Genomic DNA, 20,354 nt, shown 5'->3' on the forward strand with positions numbered 1-20,354 from the left:
CAACTCTTAGTCGTTCCTCTTTGTCCCAAGTGTTTTCTCAGATCCTCAGTTGTTGGATTATTGAACTTTATTTATTCATTGTCGGGAACACAAGCAGTTCCATGTACTAATAATTTGTTTCGCAACAATTTCATATAACATTTATAATACAAATACAGCCAACAAAATCTCACACAGGAACCAGCGTCTGTTTTATCCTTCCTTCCTTCCTTCCTTCTACATTCAGCCAACTCTGGAGGAATGACGACGTTAGCCAGCTAGCTATCCGAGCAGCACTTGTGTGATTATTATTATCGGTAACACAATTTGGAATTTGGTTGCTTGCGTGAAACAATGAATTCACTGCTGTCTAATCCGCAAGGGAACGGGCTCCTTTACGCTGGATTTAACCAGGACCATGGTAAGAAAATGTCACGCTGGCATGATTTTTCCTCTTTGCCCAATAATGAATACAGAGAGCGCCACGGATGGTAAGCTAACATTGCTAACGCACTGTCTTCTTTGCAAATAATGGACATTAAATGCAAAGGACTGCAACTAATTTTGTTATCTTGTAAATATCGAGCATGACGGCAGTTGTTACTGTCGCTTGAGGAACTTTTAACGTCAAACACGAAATGTTGTATTGTTAGCCGCTGCTAGCTGACGCTTGCTACTGCTTACATTGTTATTGTGGTTTCATTCCACAGTCATACAACGGCAAATATTTTAGTCAATATATGTTATGTGACATATATGAGGTATTTAAATAAGGTATTAACAAATTACCGTACGTATAAATCAGTCAGTTAGCCAAGCACCATCACCTTTGGAGTACCAAATGTGTCTTCTAACGGGCTTTACCATTAGCATCATCAGATTTTACTTCACTGTTGTGTTATGATTTATTGTTCGTTATATTTTATTATTACACATCCATATTGTGCAAAGGCAAGGCAAAATATTCCGAACTAAGTGACTATTACACACACACAGTATGGCTACCGTAGCTTTGGGGCTAATTATCATTACGTTAATAGTGGTTTAGTTGGCCTTGGCTACAGTAAATAAGGTAGTCCAGTCTTTCTCAAACTTTTTACTCCAAGTATCACCTCAAAAAATGCTTAGCTCTCCCCGCACCTCCATAATGACTGACACTAAAATACAATAATGTACTAGGTTTAAGAATTCATCAACCTGAGGCAAAGGTAAACTGTACTTAAATGTTTCAATTACATGTGTAGCACATGAAAGTGATATAAAAATTGCACTTAGAATTGTTTAAAAACAAACAGTTCTTTAAAATTAAGTGGAAATGTATTGTGCTGTACTTAAAAGAAGGCTTTACATGATCAGGATTTTTGGGGCCGATCAGCAAGTTTAAAAAAATGATAACCGATCACCAATCCGATCACAAGATGGAGCAATGTCTCCATTTACATGACTTGTACATTTATTGTGTATACTTGTGTACTGTATGACTTGTTCTTTTATTGTATATACCTGTGTACTCTATACTGAGTACTGTATCCATCCATTTTCTTTACCGCTTATCCTCACTTGGGTCACGGGTGTGCTGGAGCCCATCCCAGCTCAAAATTATTCTCTAGCATTTTAGATAAAAGTGAAAATATCAATGACCTATAGGGGGCATTCAAGGATTGGCCACTGGCATAAGTTTAGGTCAAATCAACATTACAACATGACAGAAATAATGGGTGCCTAACTTACTGTAATTGAATTACTTTATTTTGCAATTAGATTACTTTAAAAAATACTGTTAATGACATACTTACTATAACTTTCTATCTGTCCTGGCCGACTATATGGACGGGTGTTGTCCAGAGTTTGCATCCGTTTGGCTCCCCTCCACGTTGTGTTACTCCTCCTTGTGTACATTCCTCAGGTGCCCAATCAAATTTGTTGTTGAAGCATTGAGATGACGTTCCCATTCTTCAGTTTTACACAGACTGCAAATAAGTTACGTGTTGTTTCTCTGTGACACCGCAAAATAGTCCCACACCCACAAGGTTTTTTCACCGACAAGATGAAAAAAACTTTATTGGCCATCAGATAGTTACAGTATTGCGCCACAAGACACGTGACAAGGCTAAACATAAGCTAGCTTTTGGATTCACACGCGACGGCGACGCAGAGTTAAATGTCTTTTGCGGAGCCGATCGATGACGTCATTGATCGGATTGGCAAATTATGACATGAAAGCCGATCAGCATAAAATGCTAATTATCGGCCGATACCGATCACACCGATCAGATCGCTGTAAAGTCTACTTAAACGTTAAATACAACTCAACTGTACTTACATTTATAATTGAAAAGGAAAAAACAAATTGGCTTAATACATATCCTCATTTTAATATGCATGATTGTATTACGTTTCAAATGTTAATTTTTATTTTCATTTAATTGAGTGTTTCTGTCACTACGACTAGAGAGCCTGCATACCAAAAGTGGTACTCGTACCACACTTTGAGAATCACTGAAGTAGTCTATTCTAGTAAATAGGCCTAATGCTCTGTGAAAGGTTCAATACGCCAGTCGTTCTGATATTTGTAGATGCCTATCAGGCTGATGGTGGTAGTCTGAGAAGTCTGCTATGACGACAACTGTTAATCCATTAATCGTTATCTTTGACTCCTGATCCCTTTCTGATAAATGTGTGCCTCTCCAGGGTGCTTTGCCTGTGGAATGGAGAATGGATTTCGGGTTTACAACACAGATCCTCTTAAAGAGAAGGAGAAGCAAGGTAAAAATGCTTGAAAATATTTCACAGTCCAAATTTGTAGAACAGAAAAATCTCTTGTTCACCATTTTCTAGCGTGGGGTGTATGCCAATATACAGTAGGAAAAAACTGATGAAAGTTCAGAGATTAAGATTTAATTTTTTCTTACTGATGATGGTATTTTTTTCTTTTCTATCTTAATGCATGTGTACATGTGCTTGTAAAATCACATTTTACTTCCCCCCACCCCCCATTAAATTCTTAGGTCTTAAAAATGACCACTAACAATACTCATTTTCTGCGAATATTTAAAATTGTATTTATTTTTTTCTGGTATAATTACAACCTTACTTCAAAGTTATTAAAACACTTTAGGATAAAAGAATGATAAAAACATTCTAAAATCTATTTTCCTGTAATATTATGACTTAATCCTCATAAAATTTCATAAACCTTTCGCATAATGTATTTATTGTAAAATTACAACTTTTTACCTTAATTGTCTTAATCAGGACTTTGTTTCTAATCAAAATTGTATAACTTTATTTTCCGAGTACTATTGTTATGTTTTCTTCCCCCCCAACTGTTTAACATATTAGAGTAAGCTACATTTACATACCAAATGAATCAGGGTTTGCGTCCTTCTGTCAGTCCATCAACAGTTGGTACGGAAAGTTTTGAGACCCCCTTAAAATGTTCACTCTTTGTTATATTGCAGCCATTTGTTAAAATAATTTAAGTTCATTTTTTTCTTCATTAATGTACACACATCACCCCATATCGACAGAAAAAAATTTAATTGTTGACATTTTTGCTGATTTATTAAAAAATGAAATATCACACAGCCATAAGTATTCAGACCATTTGCTGTGACACTCATATATTTAACTCAGGTGCTGTCCATTTCTTCTGATTGTCCTTAAAATGGTTCCACACCTTCATTGTAGTCCAGCTGTGTTTGATTATACTGATTGGATTTGATTAGGAAAGCCACACCCCTGTTTATATAAGACCTTACAGCTCACACTGCATGTTAGAGCAAATGAGAATCATGAGGTTAAGGAACTGCCTGAAAAGCTCAGAGACAGAATTGCGGGAAGGAGCAGATCTGGCCAATGGTTACAGAAAAAAATCTGCTGCATTTAAGGTTCCTAAGAGCACAGTGACATTTGGGATGACGAGAACCCTTCGTAGAGCTGGTCATCTAGCCAAACTGAACAATCGGAGGAGAAGAGCCTTGGTGGGAGAGGTAAAAAAAGAACCCAAAGCTCACTGTGGCTGAGCTCCAGAGATGCAGTCGGGAGATGGGAGAAAGTTCTAGAAAGTCAATCATCACTGCAGCCCTCTACCAGTCGGGGCTTTATGGCAGAGTGGCCCGACGGAAGCCTTTCCTCAGTGCAAGACACATGAAAGTCCGCATGGAGTTTTCTAAAAAGCACCTGAAGGACTCCAAGATGGTGAGAAATAAGATTCTCTGGTCTGATAGGACCAAGATAGGAATTGTTGGCCTTAATTCTAAGTGGCATGTGTGGAGAAAACCAGGCACTGCTCATCACCTGTCCAATACAGTCCCGACACGTGGTGGTGGCAGCATCATGCTGTGGGTGTGTTTTTGAGCTGCAGGGACAGGCAGACTGGTTGCAATCGAAGGAAAGATAAATGCAGCCAAGTACAGGGATATCCTGGACGAAAACCTTCTCCAGAGTGCTCAGAACCTCAGACTGGGCCGAAGGTACACCTTAAAAAAAGACAATAACCCTAAGCACACAGTTAAAATACCGAAGGCGTGGCTTCAGAACAACTCCGTGACGGTTTTTGCATGGCCCAGCCACAGCCCTGACTTAAACCCAATTGAGCATCTCTGGAAAGACCTGAAAATGGCTGCCCACCAACGTTCACCATTCAACCTGACAGATCTGGAGAGGACCTGCAAGGAGGAATGGCAGAGGATCCCCAAATCCAGGTGTGAAAAACTTGTTGCATCATTCCCAAAAAGACTCATGGTTGTATTAGCTCAAAAGGGTGCTTCTACTAAATACTGAGCAAAGGGTCTGAATACTTATGGCTGTGTGATATTTTAGTTTTTCTTTTTGAATAAATCTGCAAAAACTTCTACAGTTACATTTTTTTCTGTCAATATGGGGTGCTGTGTCAACATTAATGTGGGAAAAATAACTTAAATTATTATAGCAAATGGCTGCAATATAAAAAAAGAGGGAAAAATATAAGGGGTCTGAATACTTTCCGTATCCACTGTATCTTGGAGGAGGAAACAAGTCTGAATCAAATAATGATGCAAAATGTCGAACTAGTAGGTGTAGTTCAATCAGTAAATGATTAATTCACAGATTGCTGTATGTGTTTTTAAGAAATAGAATTGTTTGCAGTACAATTGTGGTTCATGTTTAGAGTACCATATTTATTCTAAGGACTTACAGACTGGTTCAGATGAGGTTAATTCTGTGGATGCCTTTCCAGTGTGTTGGCACATAATCAGTTGGGAGAAAAAAGAGGAACTGTCACCTTAAGTTAGGCTAAATTTATTTCTAAGCAGCTTGACCCTTTCCAATGTTAGTTGTCAAAGTAAAAAGTTGCTGTAGGCTCTGAGCTTTTTTTATGCTGGCAACTGAGGCCTGTGCGTCTGTGTGTGGGGGGGAGGCATATAATTATTCTTCATTGTGTTCTGAGGCAAAGGCAGATACATAAGCAGTACTGCTCAGAGGCTAAAATAATTTTTATCTACAGGCATTTTTTAAGAAGGGGTTAGGGGTTTATTTATTTACTGATTTACTTTTTTTTTTTTTTTAAACTTATTTCCATACTGGTGTTAAAATTCATAGAGCACTTGAGGTTTATAATAACAAGCATTTCTTTACACCTTCAGAGTTTTTGGAGGGTGGGGTCGGCCATGTGGAGATGCTCTTCAGGTGTAACTATCTTGCTCTTGTGGGTGGAGGAAAGAAACCTAAGTACCCAACCAATAAAGGTATGCTTTTGATGCACAATAGGACTTTCTAGTATGAGAAAATGTAGTCTATCCTGTGGGTTCATGTTTTTTTTTTTTAAATGCTGATGCCTTTATCTTTGGTTGACTTTACTCCAGTAATGATCTGGGATGACCTGAAGAAAAAGACAGTCATTGAGATTGAGTTCTCCACTGAGGTCAAAGCAGTGAAACTTCGGCGTGACAGGTACCACCCGCCACTCCTCCCTCCCCGAAAAACAACAATCAGTCAAATTAATCAAATAATCAATCAATGTGCAGAAGTTGTAATTGTTTCCCCCTTTGTGGTCAGAATTGTGGTGGTCCTGGACTCCATGATCAAAGTGTTCACCTTTACCCATAACCCCCATCAGCTGCATGTTTTTGAGACCTGCTACAACCCCAAAGGTCAGTCCCTGCACTTTCCCTGTTGCTTTCACACCAGAAGTGTAGTCTTATTTGAACCTGAACTACAGCTGTTCCAATGGTTTGTATAAGCCAGACTCAGAAGATGGTAAATGTGCCATTAAAAGTCATAAGACGGTATATCTATAGAACACTGTGTAATAAAATATAAGAACAATAAATTGTATAGTCAGACTTTGTTTTGATGATAGTGTTTCGTATGTGGGCATATAGTTAACACAGCTCATTTCGTTTTTATTGGGTTATCCATTTTAGTGTCTACATTTAGTCATCTGTGACCTCTGAAGTTGTGTTTTTCCAACAATTTTTCAGTAGAATTACAAACTGTACAACCTTAGAGCATTCCAATAGTTACTACAATGACTGAATCCACATAACATCCACCCTCACTCCTCCTCTTTCTTCAGGTCTGTGTGTGCTGTGTCCCAACAGCAACAACTCCCTTCTGGCCTTCCCAGGGACTCACTCGGGCCATGTTCAGATTGTGGACCTGGCAAACACAGAGAAGCCCCCCGTGGACATCCCTGCCCACGAGGGGGCGCTGTGCTGCATCGCCCTGAACCTGCAAGGGACCAGAATAGCAACTGCATCAGAGAAAGTAGGCCAATACGCCAAATGACCAAAATGTCATTTCGGAACTATTTATTTATGATTGTTGCCATGTGAAATTCGACTAAACGTGTGTTGTATGTCCACAGGGGACACTGATCAGAATCTTTGACACGTCGGCAGGTCAGCTCATACAGGAGCTGAGACGAGGCTCTCAGACAGCCAACATTTACTGGTGAGACTGGGACAAGCATGGACAGTTGTGCTCATAAGTTTACATACCCTGGCAGAACTTATGATTTCTTGGCCATTTTTCAGAGAATATGAGTGATAACACAAACATTTTTCTTTCGTTATTACACTGGGGAACAATTTGAAAAAAAAAGAAAGTTCCGATGAGTTTTATTTTTATGATGATTAAATCAAAAATTGGCATGCTGATTCCAAAATTGCAGTCAGTTTTTTTCTAGCACAAAGTTTTTTTCTCTACAGCTTACCCACAAGATAAGCAAAATTCCACTGATTAGCTGTAGTAAAACTTGCCAGCTGATTACAATTGGACTCATCTAGAGCTACATGGCAACTTGTTTGTGCAGTCACAATTGAGACAGTGCGGTGAGAGGTGTGTGCTGCTCCCAATAGGTCAGTACTATCAATATCTGGAAATAGAAAGCTAGCACAGTAGGAATTAAGAGGATTTGTGCCATATCCTTTATAAAACATAATAGTGCTAAATAAACATTGCAGTCATGCCTGTTTGAGAATGCCAATAAGCCGTGTTCAAACTCTAATTAAGAAGTGGAAAATTAGAGATTCTGTTGAAACCAAACCACGATCAGGTCGACCACGAAAACTTTCTGCCACAATGTCCAGGAAAATTGTTCGAGGTGCAAATAAAAACCCACAGATGACTTCAGCTGAAATACAGGACTCTCTGAAAAAAGTGATGTGGATGTTTCAAGATGCACAATAAGGAGGCACTTGACGAAAAATGAGCTGCATGGTCGAGTCGCCAGAAGAAAGCCATTACTACGCCAGTGCCACAAAAAAAAAAATCATGCTTACAATATGCCAAACACCACAGAGACAAGCCTCAAAACTTCTGGCACAAAATTATTTGGAGTGATGAGACAAAAAATTAAGAGTTTGGCCACAACTATAAACGTTACATTTGGAGATGAGTCAACAATGCCAATGATGAAAGGTCCACCAGTCCTACTGTGAAACCTGCAGGTGGCTCGCTGATGTTTTGGGAATCTGGGAGCTACAAAGGCATGAGAAACTTGGTCAAAACTGATGGCAAGATGAATGCAGCATGTTATCAAAAAATACTAGAGGAAAATTTGCACTCATCAGCCCGGAAGCTCCGCGTACTTGGATATTCCAACCTGATAATGATCCAAAACACAAACCCAAGTCGACCTGTCATTGTCTACGGCAGAATAAAGTGAAGGTTCTGGAGTGGCCATCTCAGTCTCCTGACCTCAATATCGTTGAGCCACTCTGGGGAGATTTCAAGCGTGCAGTTCATACAAGACAGCCCAAGAATTGACAGGAACTGGAGGCCTTTTGCCAAGAAGAATGGGCAGCCTTTACCGTCAGAGGAAATAAAGAGCCTCATCCACAACTACCACAAAAGACTAAGCTGTCATTGATGTTAAAGGAGGCAATACACAGTATTAAAAACTGAGGTATGTAAACTTTTGCTCGAGGTCATTTGTGTAGTTTCTGTTGTCATTATGATTTAGAAAGAGTAGAGTGTTTGATAATAAATGGCTTCACCCAAGCACTAACCATGAATGAAAGCAAAGTTTTTTGTGTTATCATTCATATTCTCTGAAAAATGGCCAAGAAATCATACACTCTGCCAGGGTATGTAAACTTATGAGCACAACAGTAAATAATGACAAACGGTGGATGCTTTCAATGGCATTTTATGTGCTTCATGGTAGTTTTGAGATTTGGAAGTCCTGATGTGACATCACATAAGACCTGTAACTGTTTACAATTACGCGTTTGTCTGCAAAGCATTGCAATGAAAGTTTGCTTGATCTAACATCATTTTTGCGGTTTATAATCGCTTCTCAAAAATGACCCAGTTTTAAACGCTAGTCCACGCACATTGTAAAGAAACTTGTGAGAATGATTAACTCTTGTAGTTTACTGTGAGTTTCAGTGGTTACTTGTCTAGCAGGTTGATTTCCTGCTACCACTGTCTCATTTTCAGATAAAGTTAGCATTTAGCAAGGTCATTTCAAATGTTATTTTCTGGGGGGAAAAAAATAAACAAATGCATATGTATGTACAGTGTATTTTTTAAAATTTTTTTAAAAAATGTAAAAGTCTCCTAATGACCTGTTGAAAATAATCATTTTACTACATATACTTCATGAGGTGTACTTGGAGTACATAGTTATTCCAGTACTACTGTTATGTCCCCACTGAATAAATCAAATCCAAGTGGATAAAACCTCGCCTCCAGTTGAACCTTCAGTTATTTTTGCACGAAGGCATGATGGCTTATCGGAAACTAAGAAATGTAATGTGTATATGAGAAGTTATTGCTTTTTTCTTTTTGTTTAAAAAAAAAAGAATATATATATATATATATATATATATTAATAGTCTTTAGAGAGTATACTATTTTGGATTTCAACATGTATTCAACAATAAAGTCCAATCTTTTCCATGTTCGTGTTTACAGCAGAATGGTCACAGTTAATCTGTTCTTCCTACTTTTGATCTATCCTTTTTATAGCATTAATTTCAACCAGGATGCATCCCTCATTTGTGTGTCGAGTGACCATGGCACCGTACACATCTTTGCGGCCGAAGACGCAAAGAGGAATAGGCAATCGAGGTTTGTTCATTTGCAGTGTTCTTTATTAGTGACCAGGAAATGCTGACCTATGATTATTTTTTTAACTTTTACTTTTTTCTGGTCAATAGTTATCAAATTGATCCTCTATTTTATTCAAACAGTTGGTGACGTTTCCTTTTATTGCCCAGGTTTTGTTGTAGCAGAGCAGTTAACGGCTATCACATTGCCCAATTAGCCAATATTTAACTAATTTATAATAAAATTTAAAAATCCAAATGATTCTCTCCACAACAATCACAAATTGTTAGCATACCAAGATGATGAACTAATGGTGGTGTGTTTTGCATCAGCATTTTAGTATTGCAATTCTTGTTTGGGACAAAATATTCTTTTGGAAGGTTAACTAACACACACCAATCTTGTTGTAATTAAGATAAATACAAAAATGACAATCAGTGGTGTGTGTTAGATATTTTTAACACTCTGAATCTGGGTTGTGTGCCATTCTCTCTCCAGCTTGGCCTCAGCCAGCTTTCTTCCCAAGTACTTCAGCTCCATGTGGAGCTTTTCCAAGTTCCAGTTGCCCTCGAGCTCCCCGTGTTTGTGTGCCTTTGGAACGGAGCCTAACGCTGTCATAGGTGAGAGCACTTGAACGCGCTTGCCGGTCCTTGTTTGAAAGTGTGAGCGGAAACTGGTGTCAAAATTGAAAAGGAAAACCAACTGCCAACCGCATACTGTACAATTTTCTTTGTTATATTGCAGGCGGCACGGTGGCCGACTGGTTAGCACATCTGCCTCATAGTTCAACCCCGGTCCAGCCTGTGTGGAGTTTGCATGTTCTCCCCGTACCCGCATGGGTTTTCTCCGGGTACTCCGGTTTACTCCCACATCCCAAAAACATGCATGGTTGGTTAATTGAAGACTCTTAATTGCCTATAGGTGTGAATGGTTGTTTGTTTCAATGTACCTTGCGATTGGCTGGCATCCAGTTCAGGGTATCCTCTCGCCCGAAGAGAACTGGGATAGGCTCCAGCACGCCCGCGACCCTACTGAGGAGAAGCGGTACAGAAAATGGATGGATGGCTGGCTGGCTGGATGGATGTTATATTGCAGCCATTTGCTAAAATATTTTAAGTTCTATTTTTTTCCTCATTAATGTACACACAGCACCCCATATTGACAGAAAAAAAACAGAATTGTTGAAATTGGAGAAAAACTGAAATCACACAGCCATACGTATTCAGACCCTTCGCTGTGACACTCGTATATTTAACTCGGGTGCTGACCATTTCTTCTGATCACCCGTGAGATGGTTCTACACCTTCTTTGGAGTCCAGCTGTGTTTGTTTTATACTGCTTGGACTTGATTAGGAAAGCCACACACCTGTCTACATAAGACCTTACAGCACTCAGTGCATGTCAGAGCAAATGAGAATCATGAGGTCAAAGGAACTTCCTGAAGAGCTCAGTGACGTGATTGTGGCAAAGCACAGATCTGGCCAAGGTTACAAAAAAATGATGCTGTTCCTAAGAGCACAGTGGTCTCCATAATCCTTAAATGGAAGATGTTAGGGATGACCAGAACTTGGTGGGAGAGGTAAAAAAGAACCCAAAGATCACTGTGGTTGAGCGCTAGAGATGCAGTCGGGAGATGGCAGAATGTTCTAGAAAGTCAACCTTCACTGCAGCCCTCCACCAGTCGGAGCTTTATGGCAGAGTGGAAGCCACGGAAGCCTCTCCTCAGTGCAAGAGACATGAAAGCCCGCAAGGAGTTTGCTAAAAAAAAACAAAAAAAACAACTGAAGGACTCCAAGATGGTGAGAAACAAGATTCTCTGGTCTGATGAGACCAGGATAGAACTGTTTGGCCTTAATTCTAAGCGGTTATGTATGGAGAAAACCAGGCACTGCTCATCACCTGTCCAATACAGTCCCAACAATGATGACTGGTTGCAATCAAAGGAAAAATGAATGCGGCCAAGTACAGGGATATCCTGGACGAAAACCTTCTCCAGAGTGCTCAGAACCTCAGACTGGGCCGAAGGTTCACCTTCAAAAAAGACAATGACCATCAGCACACAGCTAAAATAACAAAGGAGTGGCTTCACAACAACTCCGTTACTGTTCTTGAATGGCCCAGCCAGAGCCCTGTCTTAAACCCAATTGAGCATCTCCGGCGAGACCTGAAAATGACTGTCCACCAACGTTCACCATCCAACCTGACAGAACTGAAGAGGATCTGCAAATCCAGGTGTGAAAAACTTGTTGCATCATTCCCAAAAAGACTCATAGCTGTATTAGCTCAAAAGGGTGCTTCTACTAAATACTGAGCAAATGGTCTGAATACTTATGGCTGTGATGTTTGTTTTATTTTATTTTTTTTAATAAATCTGCAAAAATTTCAACAATTGCGTTTTTTCCCCTGTCAATATGGTGTGCTGTGTGTACATTAATGAGGAATAAAAAAAAAAAAGTCAAAAAAAAATTTATTTTAGCCAATGGCTGCAATATAACAGTATATAATTAGCTAAATGCCAGAATAATGAGCAAATGATTTTTTGGGACAATTTTTCATTACTTTCTTCAAAGTCAGAAGTTTACATATATTTCCTTATTATTAGGTATGATTGCGTTTAAAGACTTGGGTCAAATGTTGTGGATATCCTTCCACAAGCTTCTCACAATAGTTAGCAAGATTCCTCATGACATAACTGATGTCTAACTGAGCTAAGTTTGTCGACCACTTTGTTCTTACATGCCCTTAAATTTTCAATAGGATTGCGATCAGGGCTTTGCAATGGCCACTCCAAAACATTGACTTTGTTATATTTAAGCAACTTTTTAACCAGTTTGGCAGTATGCTTCGGGTCATTGGTCATTTGGAAGACCCATTTGCGCCCACGCTTTAACTTAGCTTTAACGCTGATGACTTGAAAGGGTACTTCAGTAATTCCACATAATGTTCTTTATTTTGTGAAGTGCACCAGCCCCTCCTTGAGAAAAACAAGCCCACAACAGGATGCTGCCACCCCCATATTTCACAGTTGAGATGGTGTTCTCAGGCTTGCAAAACTCCCTTTTTCTCCCCAAACCTAACAATGCACCAAACAGTTAATTTTAGTTTCATCTGGGTACGGGACCAAGGAGAATGATTGTAAAACGTTTTCCATTATTGTGACTCAGAAACATGTACAACCCAATTGGGGGGATAAAATATATGAGAGGAAGTAAAAATAAGCGACCAACATAATGTGGTTGCACAAGTGTGCACACATTTTATAAATGGGGATGTGGCTGCGTTGAGAATTAACCAGTCACATTCTAGCTCAAATTAAATGGGAGTGAGCACATACCTGCCACCATATGATTAACCCCAAAGTTCAGGTGTTCTGGTAAGCTTTTCCTGACCGTTATGCAGTCACCCTTACAGCACAAGCAATATTTGTGCTCACAATATAATGTAAATGCTTCTCAGCATTGCCTTAACAAAGTGCACGTGCAAGAGTTAAGCCCGTCTTTCCCCACCCTGTTGTGTCTCGTAGCTATTTGTGCTGATGGCAGCTACTACAAGTTCCTGTACAACCAGAAAGGGGAGTGTTCCAGAGACGTCTACGCCCAGTTCCTGGAGATGACAGATGACAAAATATGACCTTTCAACGCCCTTCAGGAGGCACCTTTTTTTTTTCTTCTAATCTGGAAAGGACAAGTGGTCCCTCTGCTGCACTTCTCTTGAATGACTGCTGAAAGTCTCTGGATTGTCAGGGCGATGTGGATGCTGACTCTTGAACAAAATGCGAGGGAGAAAGACGGAGAAAAAAAAAGCGAGGAGGTGTTTTGGACAACAGTCCTTTCTTAAGATGTTTTCCGATGACTTTCCAGTGGATGGCTATTTTACAAGTCGCATAGATAATTCTGATTGAGGAATTTTTGTCGACTCACACCACCTAAGTTAATTCTAGGGAGTGCCTCTGAGTGGAGTGAGAACCTGCGAACACGTAATGTGTCACATGACATGGCTCGACAAATGTACCACCGCGTGTGTGTGTGTGTGTGTGTGCGTGTGCGCACGCGCGCGCATGTTGTCCAAGCAGGGTCACAAAAAGCAACCAAGCATACATACAGTTGGGGAGTTCATACTTTAATATTGTATCCTTCACTCTCTGAACACAAGACTGAAGATTATTTGCATACCATTGTGCGGAATGAAGTCAAATTATATTTGCCTCAAGCTTCCCCCCCCCCCCCCATTGTGCAATATATATTTTTTATTTTGCCGGTAGAAGTCTTGCTAAGTCATTTTATAAAGTATCAATGTATTGTGGCTTTTTGTTAAGAGGTAATGTAGTCAATAATGCAAAAAATGATGCTACCAAAAACAGTCAATTAACCTGGACTACAACCTTGAAATGGGGGAAGAAGAAAAAAACTGCACCCCCCTTTTCTTTTTAACATATAACTGAGCATGTTCATGATTGATGGTCATCTAAAATTTAGATTTTTCTTCTGCAAATTTGAGTTAAGCATGTCTGGAAGTACAGGAGTCAAACCCATCTTATGTCTGACGTAAAAAAAAAAGAGGCGGGAAAATTACTTAAGCCAACTATGGGTTGTTCCATGTATCATTCCCCTCAACTGTCACAGGACACCTTATGTAATATCAGTACACTGTACTTATAACCTGCTTCTTTCTGCTCTCCGCCGTGTACATACATTCCGCTAATGCAAATCAAGGAGTTGTCTTTGTGGCACCATCAGTGTGAATGACTTAAACCGGCCTAATTAGCAGAAAGCTGTACTTTAACAACAGTTTTGTATTGTATACATTTCCATCAGGGCGGCACGGTGGACGACTGGTTAGAGCGTCTGCCTCGCAGTTCTGAGGACCGGGGTTCAAATCCCGGCCCCGCCTCTGTGGAGTTTGCATGTTCTCCCCGTGCCTGCGTGGGTTTTCTCCGGGCACTCTGTTTCCTCCCACTTCCCAAAAACAGACATAGTAGGTTAATTGATGACTCTAAATGGCCCGTAGGTGTGAAGGTGAGTGTGAATGGCTGTTTGTGTCCTGCGATTGGCTGGCGACCAGTTCGTTGTGCACCCCGCCTCCTGCCCGAAGATAGCTGGGATAGGCTCCAGCACTCCCGCGAGCCTTGTGAGGATAAGCGGCTCAGAAAATGGATGGACGGATGTTTCCATCAGGTCCATAAGAGCATTTACACCGCAACATTTCACTTGTGTTCACCAGATTGTATAGTTGCACTGTGTGTTTTCACTGAACATTGAAGGGATGCTGCACAAAAGTGATAACTGATAAGTATATGGCATTAAGTTTGATTGTAAAAAAAAAAAAAAAATCTGCATTTAACATTTGTTAATTAAATATAACCGCAGCTTTTACACTTAGTTTGATGTCCTCCTGTTTGTGCTGTTATATATTAGGCTATAAATCTGATCGGTTTATCTCTTCTCTGTTTCCCGGTAGTATGAGTCAGCACATACTGTAAAATTCAACAATTTGAGCCTTACCGACAAAACAACGAATGAGTAGTGACAGTAAGCACTATATAGTTTTAGTAAAGCCGTTGTCACCACCCTGTACCTGACATTTCCACGACCTAAATTGCAGTGCACCTCGAAAAAATCGAACTAAATTGAACATTATATAATTGAAAAATGCCCTTTAATAACCTGGGGAAAAATTCACAACGCTTTACTTGTTACCACATTGTTAGTCATATAAATAATTTTTCTCAAAATTCCACATACATCCCATGATAACATTAAATTTATTTTTTTTCTCAATGTTGCAAATGTATTAAAACATTTGAATAAGCAAGCTCTAGGGGTCGAGGAAGAGTTCTGGTGGTTCTGAATTTATTCAATTTACAGATGACTGAGGCACTGTACCCGTCCCCTGAAATGTGGGTTGCTGGTAAGTTTCAATAAAAAAAATTCACATTGACTATGACAACCGGATTGTGTGCTCAAAAGTGGATCCATTTGCAGTGGCTCAAAAATCAATTACATTTCACAACAGTAGGGGGAGCCCGAGGGTCGATGAAGCCCAATTAACTGCCATTGAATGCAAGACTGAACCGCACCTACCATGCTTATTTTTGTAGTCAAAAACACGCATGTATTTATTTATACGTTGACTTTCAGTTGAAATTTCATTTCATAGACCCCCAAAAAATTGTCAGATTTCATTAATGCAGATTAGCCAAGCAGATATTTTTTTTACTCAAGAAATACAAACTAAGAGGCAGTGTTTTAAATAAATTCATATATATAATATATATATATATATATATTTATATTTTAAAAAAACATTTACCCACTGAAGCAGAACAAACACCTATCACTTGTCTTTCCTTGTGTAACAGAATACAATATGATTCGACATGTTTAGATAACAGAAGAACAGCATTGAGTAGAGACTGCCCCAACCGCAACACAAAAAGGTAAAAAAAAAAAAAATGAGGAAAAACTGAGCTAAAATGATTTAAAAAAAAAAAATACACAACTAAAAGAGGAGGAAGTGCAACGCTGGGCAGACTCAAAGCATAGATTCAGTCTAAACGTTCTTCAGTTCCATATTCAGATAACCAGTACGTTATATCTCTAGATGTGTTAACATGCAAGCTCAATGAAGCATATGGTCAAATACGCATGGGAATATACTTTTTTTTTTTTAATCATCTTATTGGACATTTGTAAAATGTGAAAAAGGTCTGTCCATGTACAGTGGTGGAAAAACAAAATATCATTTGCATGAATGAGCAATAGAGAATCCATTCTATTAGATAGTGTCTTCTTTAGGAAAAAAAGAAAAGAAAAAAAGACTACATTCATTTCACTGAACAAAGTTCACATACAAAACAAAAATAAAGCAAAATATCAGGTGATATTTTAAATGTTCATCAAGACCCCACTTATGGTTTTTCTATCTGAATTCATCACTCGTCCTTGGAGAAATGAAGAGATCCAAGGACACATTTGCACAATGGAATACTGCATATAGATCTACTCACAACTGGGTCAGGGAGGCTAGCTGCCGAAGATGGGAATGTCCACACGCACATGCGCTTCCCTTGGTGGGTGATTTTCGCTTGGTTGCATGTAGGATTGCGCCACACACCGAGTGCTGAGAATCCAAACGGGGTGAGGCTGTTGGCGCATTTCAGTCCCAATAAGTCAGCTGGAATTTGGGATTCTCAATTCCTGTGCTTCAAGAGGGGGTTCCCGCTCAAAAGCCGACAATGCTTGGATTTTTAAATCCACGCGGAAGGGGAAGGATGAGATTGGAACATTCTCTTTTGCTGTAGTAATCTTTTCTCTTTTTGGCACTTTGCCGTAGATGACAACCAGTAAAGGAGAAGAGGTCAAAGTGTGGACGGCGTGAGGCTCAATGTGGGCGAGGGCAGGGCTCAGGATGCATATGGGGGGGGGGGGGGGTGTTGGGGGGGGGGGGCTACTGGTTGCCCACTGCTTCACTAACCTCAGCTTCTCCGGCACCATCAGTGGAGCCATTGTTGTTATTGCCATTCGCAGCCACCGCCTCTCCCTCGTTGCCATCCTGCATCTTTGCCCTCTTGGACACGGGCGCCTCCTGAACCTCACCATTCTGCCTCTTGGTGGGCAGGGACGCAGACGCCGAAGCGTGCGTGGCCAGAAGGTGGAGAGGGTTTGCAACAGCTGCTTAAGAGGGAATTTATCCAAAAAAAAAAAAAAAAAAAGAAAAGGCAGCCATTAATTAGGAATGATAAATTGTGCTAACATTTGTATTATACATACACATATATATATACATACACACACATACATATATATATATACATACACATATATATACAAACACATATATATATATGTATATGTATATATATATGTACATATATTTTTTTATTTTTTATTTTTATTTTTTTGTACCAAGTTCCTACATTAGGTAAGCGATGGAAAGGAAGGAAATGTTACTCACTTGTGCTCTAGTCACTCGTTTACTCAAACAAATAGTGTAGCTCAGCCTCTGGCTACTGGGCGTCATAGCTAGCAATATGCTTTTCGCAGTATATCAAACTCATTTGAAACAGCGTTTAAAAATACAACATAGTGTACATGTTTTCCGAGGCTATTTTTAAACAAAAATGCTTTTTTTGTTCCCAACATCAATAAAAGTAGGTTGTGACTTTGCAACAATAGAAAAATGCAGGTCCCATGGAGACATCAGTTGAGAACCACGGCCCTAAATTCTCTTCCCAAGACATGAAATCCGCCACCACCTTGCTGATGTCACAGCCTTGTTGGGACATGGTGGCCATCCAACTATCCATTACTACATCTGTCTAGAGTCTGGACCATCCAGGGTTACATCAGCAGACAATCTCATGCTGCAAGGAATCCTCCTGCTTCATGGCTGCTATGGGCATAAAATGAGAGAAACTCGTTGTGCCCCTTATCCTCCCCTGACCTCAACCCTGTTGAGAACCTCTGGCGCATCCTCAAGCAAAGAAATCACATCTAAACAGTAGCTCTTGACAGCCCCCAAAAAAATTCAAGCAGAAACTCTCAAAATATAAGATCATGGATGATAGAATTGTGTAGGTACTATCAAATAAGGGTTCTCATGTTAAACTGTAATTTGAGCTATTGAGATGTTTTTCTTTGAACTATCTTATGATTTCAGTAAATATGGCCTCCAAATGCTTCAGTTTCAACTCATGACTATTTTCCAGCTCTTTAAAACCTATAAAATGGCTTAAAACTATGTTGTGCATAATAATCTGGAACAGTGCGTTTTGTTTTTTATTTTTCCAAAAAACAGGTTTGTTCAAAAACATTCCAATGATGCTCTAACGGTTGGTAACTTGAAAACTATGCTGATTGTCATTTGTCTTTTAGGAAAATCAGAGAAAAATACATTTGCATTATATTTTGGAACGCAGCATAGAATGTACTGCATACAATAGATAGACAGACAATAAAAAAGACAATAGTGTACTCCTATGAGTGTCTCTATTTTTAACTTTTGACAAAAGGTAATGGAGAGGAACACAACAGTTAAGCAACCCAGTATATAAATAATTATTATATTATTTAATTATTATAGTAATAGGCTACTCTTGCAGGCTTACTTAACTAACGCTAGAATGCAATATACTCAAGCTTACATTGATGCCTGGGGTCTGGCAGGCTGCTGTTAGAATTCATAAAGTTGGCCAACAGCATGTTGACCAGAAGCCTTACCCTTGTAACAATAAAATACTGTTTGTGGCAATTATTTCTTGCTAGTTCTGACTGCCTCTCGTAAGGTGGATGGTAACCTTGGCCTTGTGGCATATATCAACAAAACTTAACTGCCATCGCCAGTGGTGCAACTGTGTTATTTTACTTTTTATTTTGAAGGTTAGACTTTACTGGCTGAAGGATGCGTTACGCCGATGTTTCCCCGAGTGTTAGCTCTAGAAATAAAGTTGAGTTGAGTCATTAAAAAAATTTTAAAAAACAACTGTGAAATATGCCTTGCTGTCTGTTGAACCTTTTCTACAGAACCTGACTAGAATCAGCCATGCGCATTTCTTCTGGAGGCGAGCTTTACTATATCTAGTCAGAAGTTCTCAACCTTATCCACCAGCTCGGGCTCCTTCCCTGGCAGAGAGTTGACGTTTCACGTCGCTAGAGCCAGCTTTTGTAGCCGGGGATCGGATCACCAAGGTCCCCGCCTCCGGCCACTGCCCAGCTCACATTGCACCTGGTCCATCCCACAGGTGGTGAGCCCATGGGAAGGGGGAGCCATGTTACCCTTTCGGGTTGTGCCCGGCCAGGCCCCATGGGTGCAGGCGCTCCCCTTTGAGCACCACCTCCAGGCCTGGCTACAGAGGGGGGCCCTGTTGACCCGCGGCCGGGCAAGGGAAAATATCCCCCTGAACTCTTTAACATGATAGAGGTTTTTGGAGCTGTGCTTTGTCTGGTCCTTCACCTAGGACCTGTTTACCATGGGTGACCCTGCCAGGGGTCACCCATGGTAAACATAAAGCCCCAGACAACCTAGCTCCTAGGATCATTGGGGCACACAAACCCCTCCACCACGATAAGGTGACAGCTCAAGGAGGGGGAAAAATAAAATTTTCAATTAAATTTGCTGTTAATAATGGGACACATCTATTCTTCAACCAAATTCTAACTGAATTGTAAAACATTACGTTAAATATTTTTGATTAAAAAGATAATGCTTCATAAACAAAGCTTCTAAATCGCCCCCCCCCGCCCCCCAATAGTCGGACCACCGTTATCACGGTTGTCATTTTAAGTATATTTTGTAGGGTCTTACATGTGAGAAAATTCACTTTGGTCGTTACCATTTACAATTTCAAAAAAAATACACAAGGTTGCTGATTTTATATTTTTAGTATTCAAAATATAAAGTGTCGTTTTACGACCATGTAGCTGTGAATTTATTTTTCATGGTCTTACTGTAATATCGTGACAAAACTGATGATGATAATTTTGGTCATGATATTAGTGATATAAAATGTCCTGTTTTACCTCCAAATTGAATGCAGCATTTTTTCTCCTGAGCTATTTATTTAATTCGGCATATAAGTATGTTAGTATAGCTCTTTTTACAGTGTCTGTCATTGGCCATCAAAGCCAGCTTTTTCCAAGTATTTTTTGCCAGGTCACTGGGTGAAAATGGAAATGGGGCGTTGAAATCAACTGACAAATTTGTGGGCTTTCTTGAGCCCTAACAGAAGTGGTAAGCCATCTGTGTGGAAGGGATAGCAGGAAACCAGAACCAGGTTGTGAAGTTTACCATCTGAGACTCGCTGCTATGACCCTCTGTGTTAATAGCAAATGTCGCTT

At 39.8% G+C, this 20,354-nt stretch overlaps 2 protein-coding genes across 2 annotated transcripts in view; one reads left to right on the plus strand and one right to left on the minus strand.

Annotated features, from left to right (window-relative positions):
* On the plus strand, positions 1-15,607 carry wdr45b (WD repeat domain 45B). The gene is made up of 10 exons (XM_061705728.1): positions 1-400; positions 2,671-2,745; positions 5,607-5,708; positions 5,826-5,913; positions 6,019-6,113; positions 6,539-6,729; positions 6,830-6,915; positions 9,439-9,540; positions 10,018-10,139; positions 13,043-15,607. Exons 1-10 carry the CDS (start codon positions 334-336, stop codon positions 13,147-13,149), a joined length of 1,035 nt encoding a protein of 344 aa, XP_061561712.1. The 5' UTR covers positions 1-333; the 3' UTR covers positions 13,150-15,607.
* foxk2a (forkhead box K2a) overlaps positions 15,159-20,354 on the minus strand; it is a 13,040-nt gene continuing 7,844 nt past the window's right edge. The window contains 2 exon segments of the mRNA XM_061705727.1: positions 15,159-16,661; positions 16,993-17,192. Coding sequence (XP_061561711.1) covers positions 16,542-16,661; positions 16,993-17,192 — 320 coding nt within the window. The 3' untranslated portion in view covers positions 15,159-16,541.

Source organism: Phycodurus eques, chromosome 19 (assembly GCF_024500275.1).
Source record: "Phycodurus eques isolate BA_2022a chromosome 19, UOR_Pequ_1.1, whole genome shotgun sequence".
Taxonomy (NCBI): domain Eukaryota; kingdom Metazoa; phylum Chordata; class Actinopteri; order Syngnathiformes; family Syngnathidae; genus Phycodurus; species Phycodurus eques.

What these genes read in the sequence shown, in the direction of transcription:
- wdr45b (XM_061705728.1), top strand. Translation starts at nt 334, where the DNA reads ATGAATTCACTGCTGTCTAATCCGCAAGGGAACGGGCTCCTTTACGCT. An exon ending in TGGATTTAACCAGGACCATG is followed by an intron (nt 401 to 2,670) that starts GTAAGAAAATGT and finishes GTGCCTCTCCAG; the next exon opens with GGTGCTTTGCCTGTGGAATG. An exon ending in AAGAGGAATAGGCAATCGAG is followed by an intron (nt 9,541 to 10,017) that starts GTTTGTTCATTT and finishes TTCTCTCTCCAG; the next exon opens with CTTGGCCTCAGCCAGCTTTC.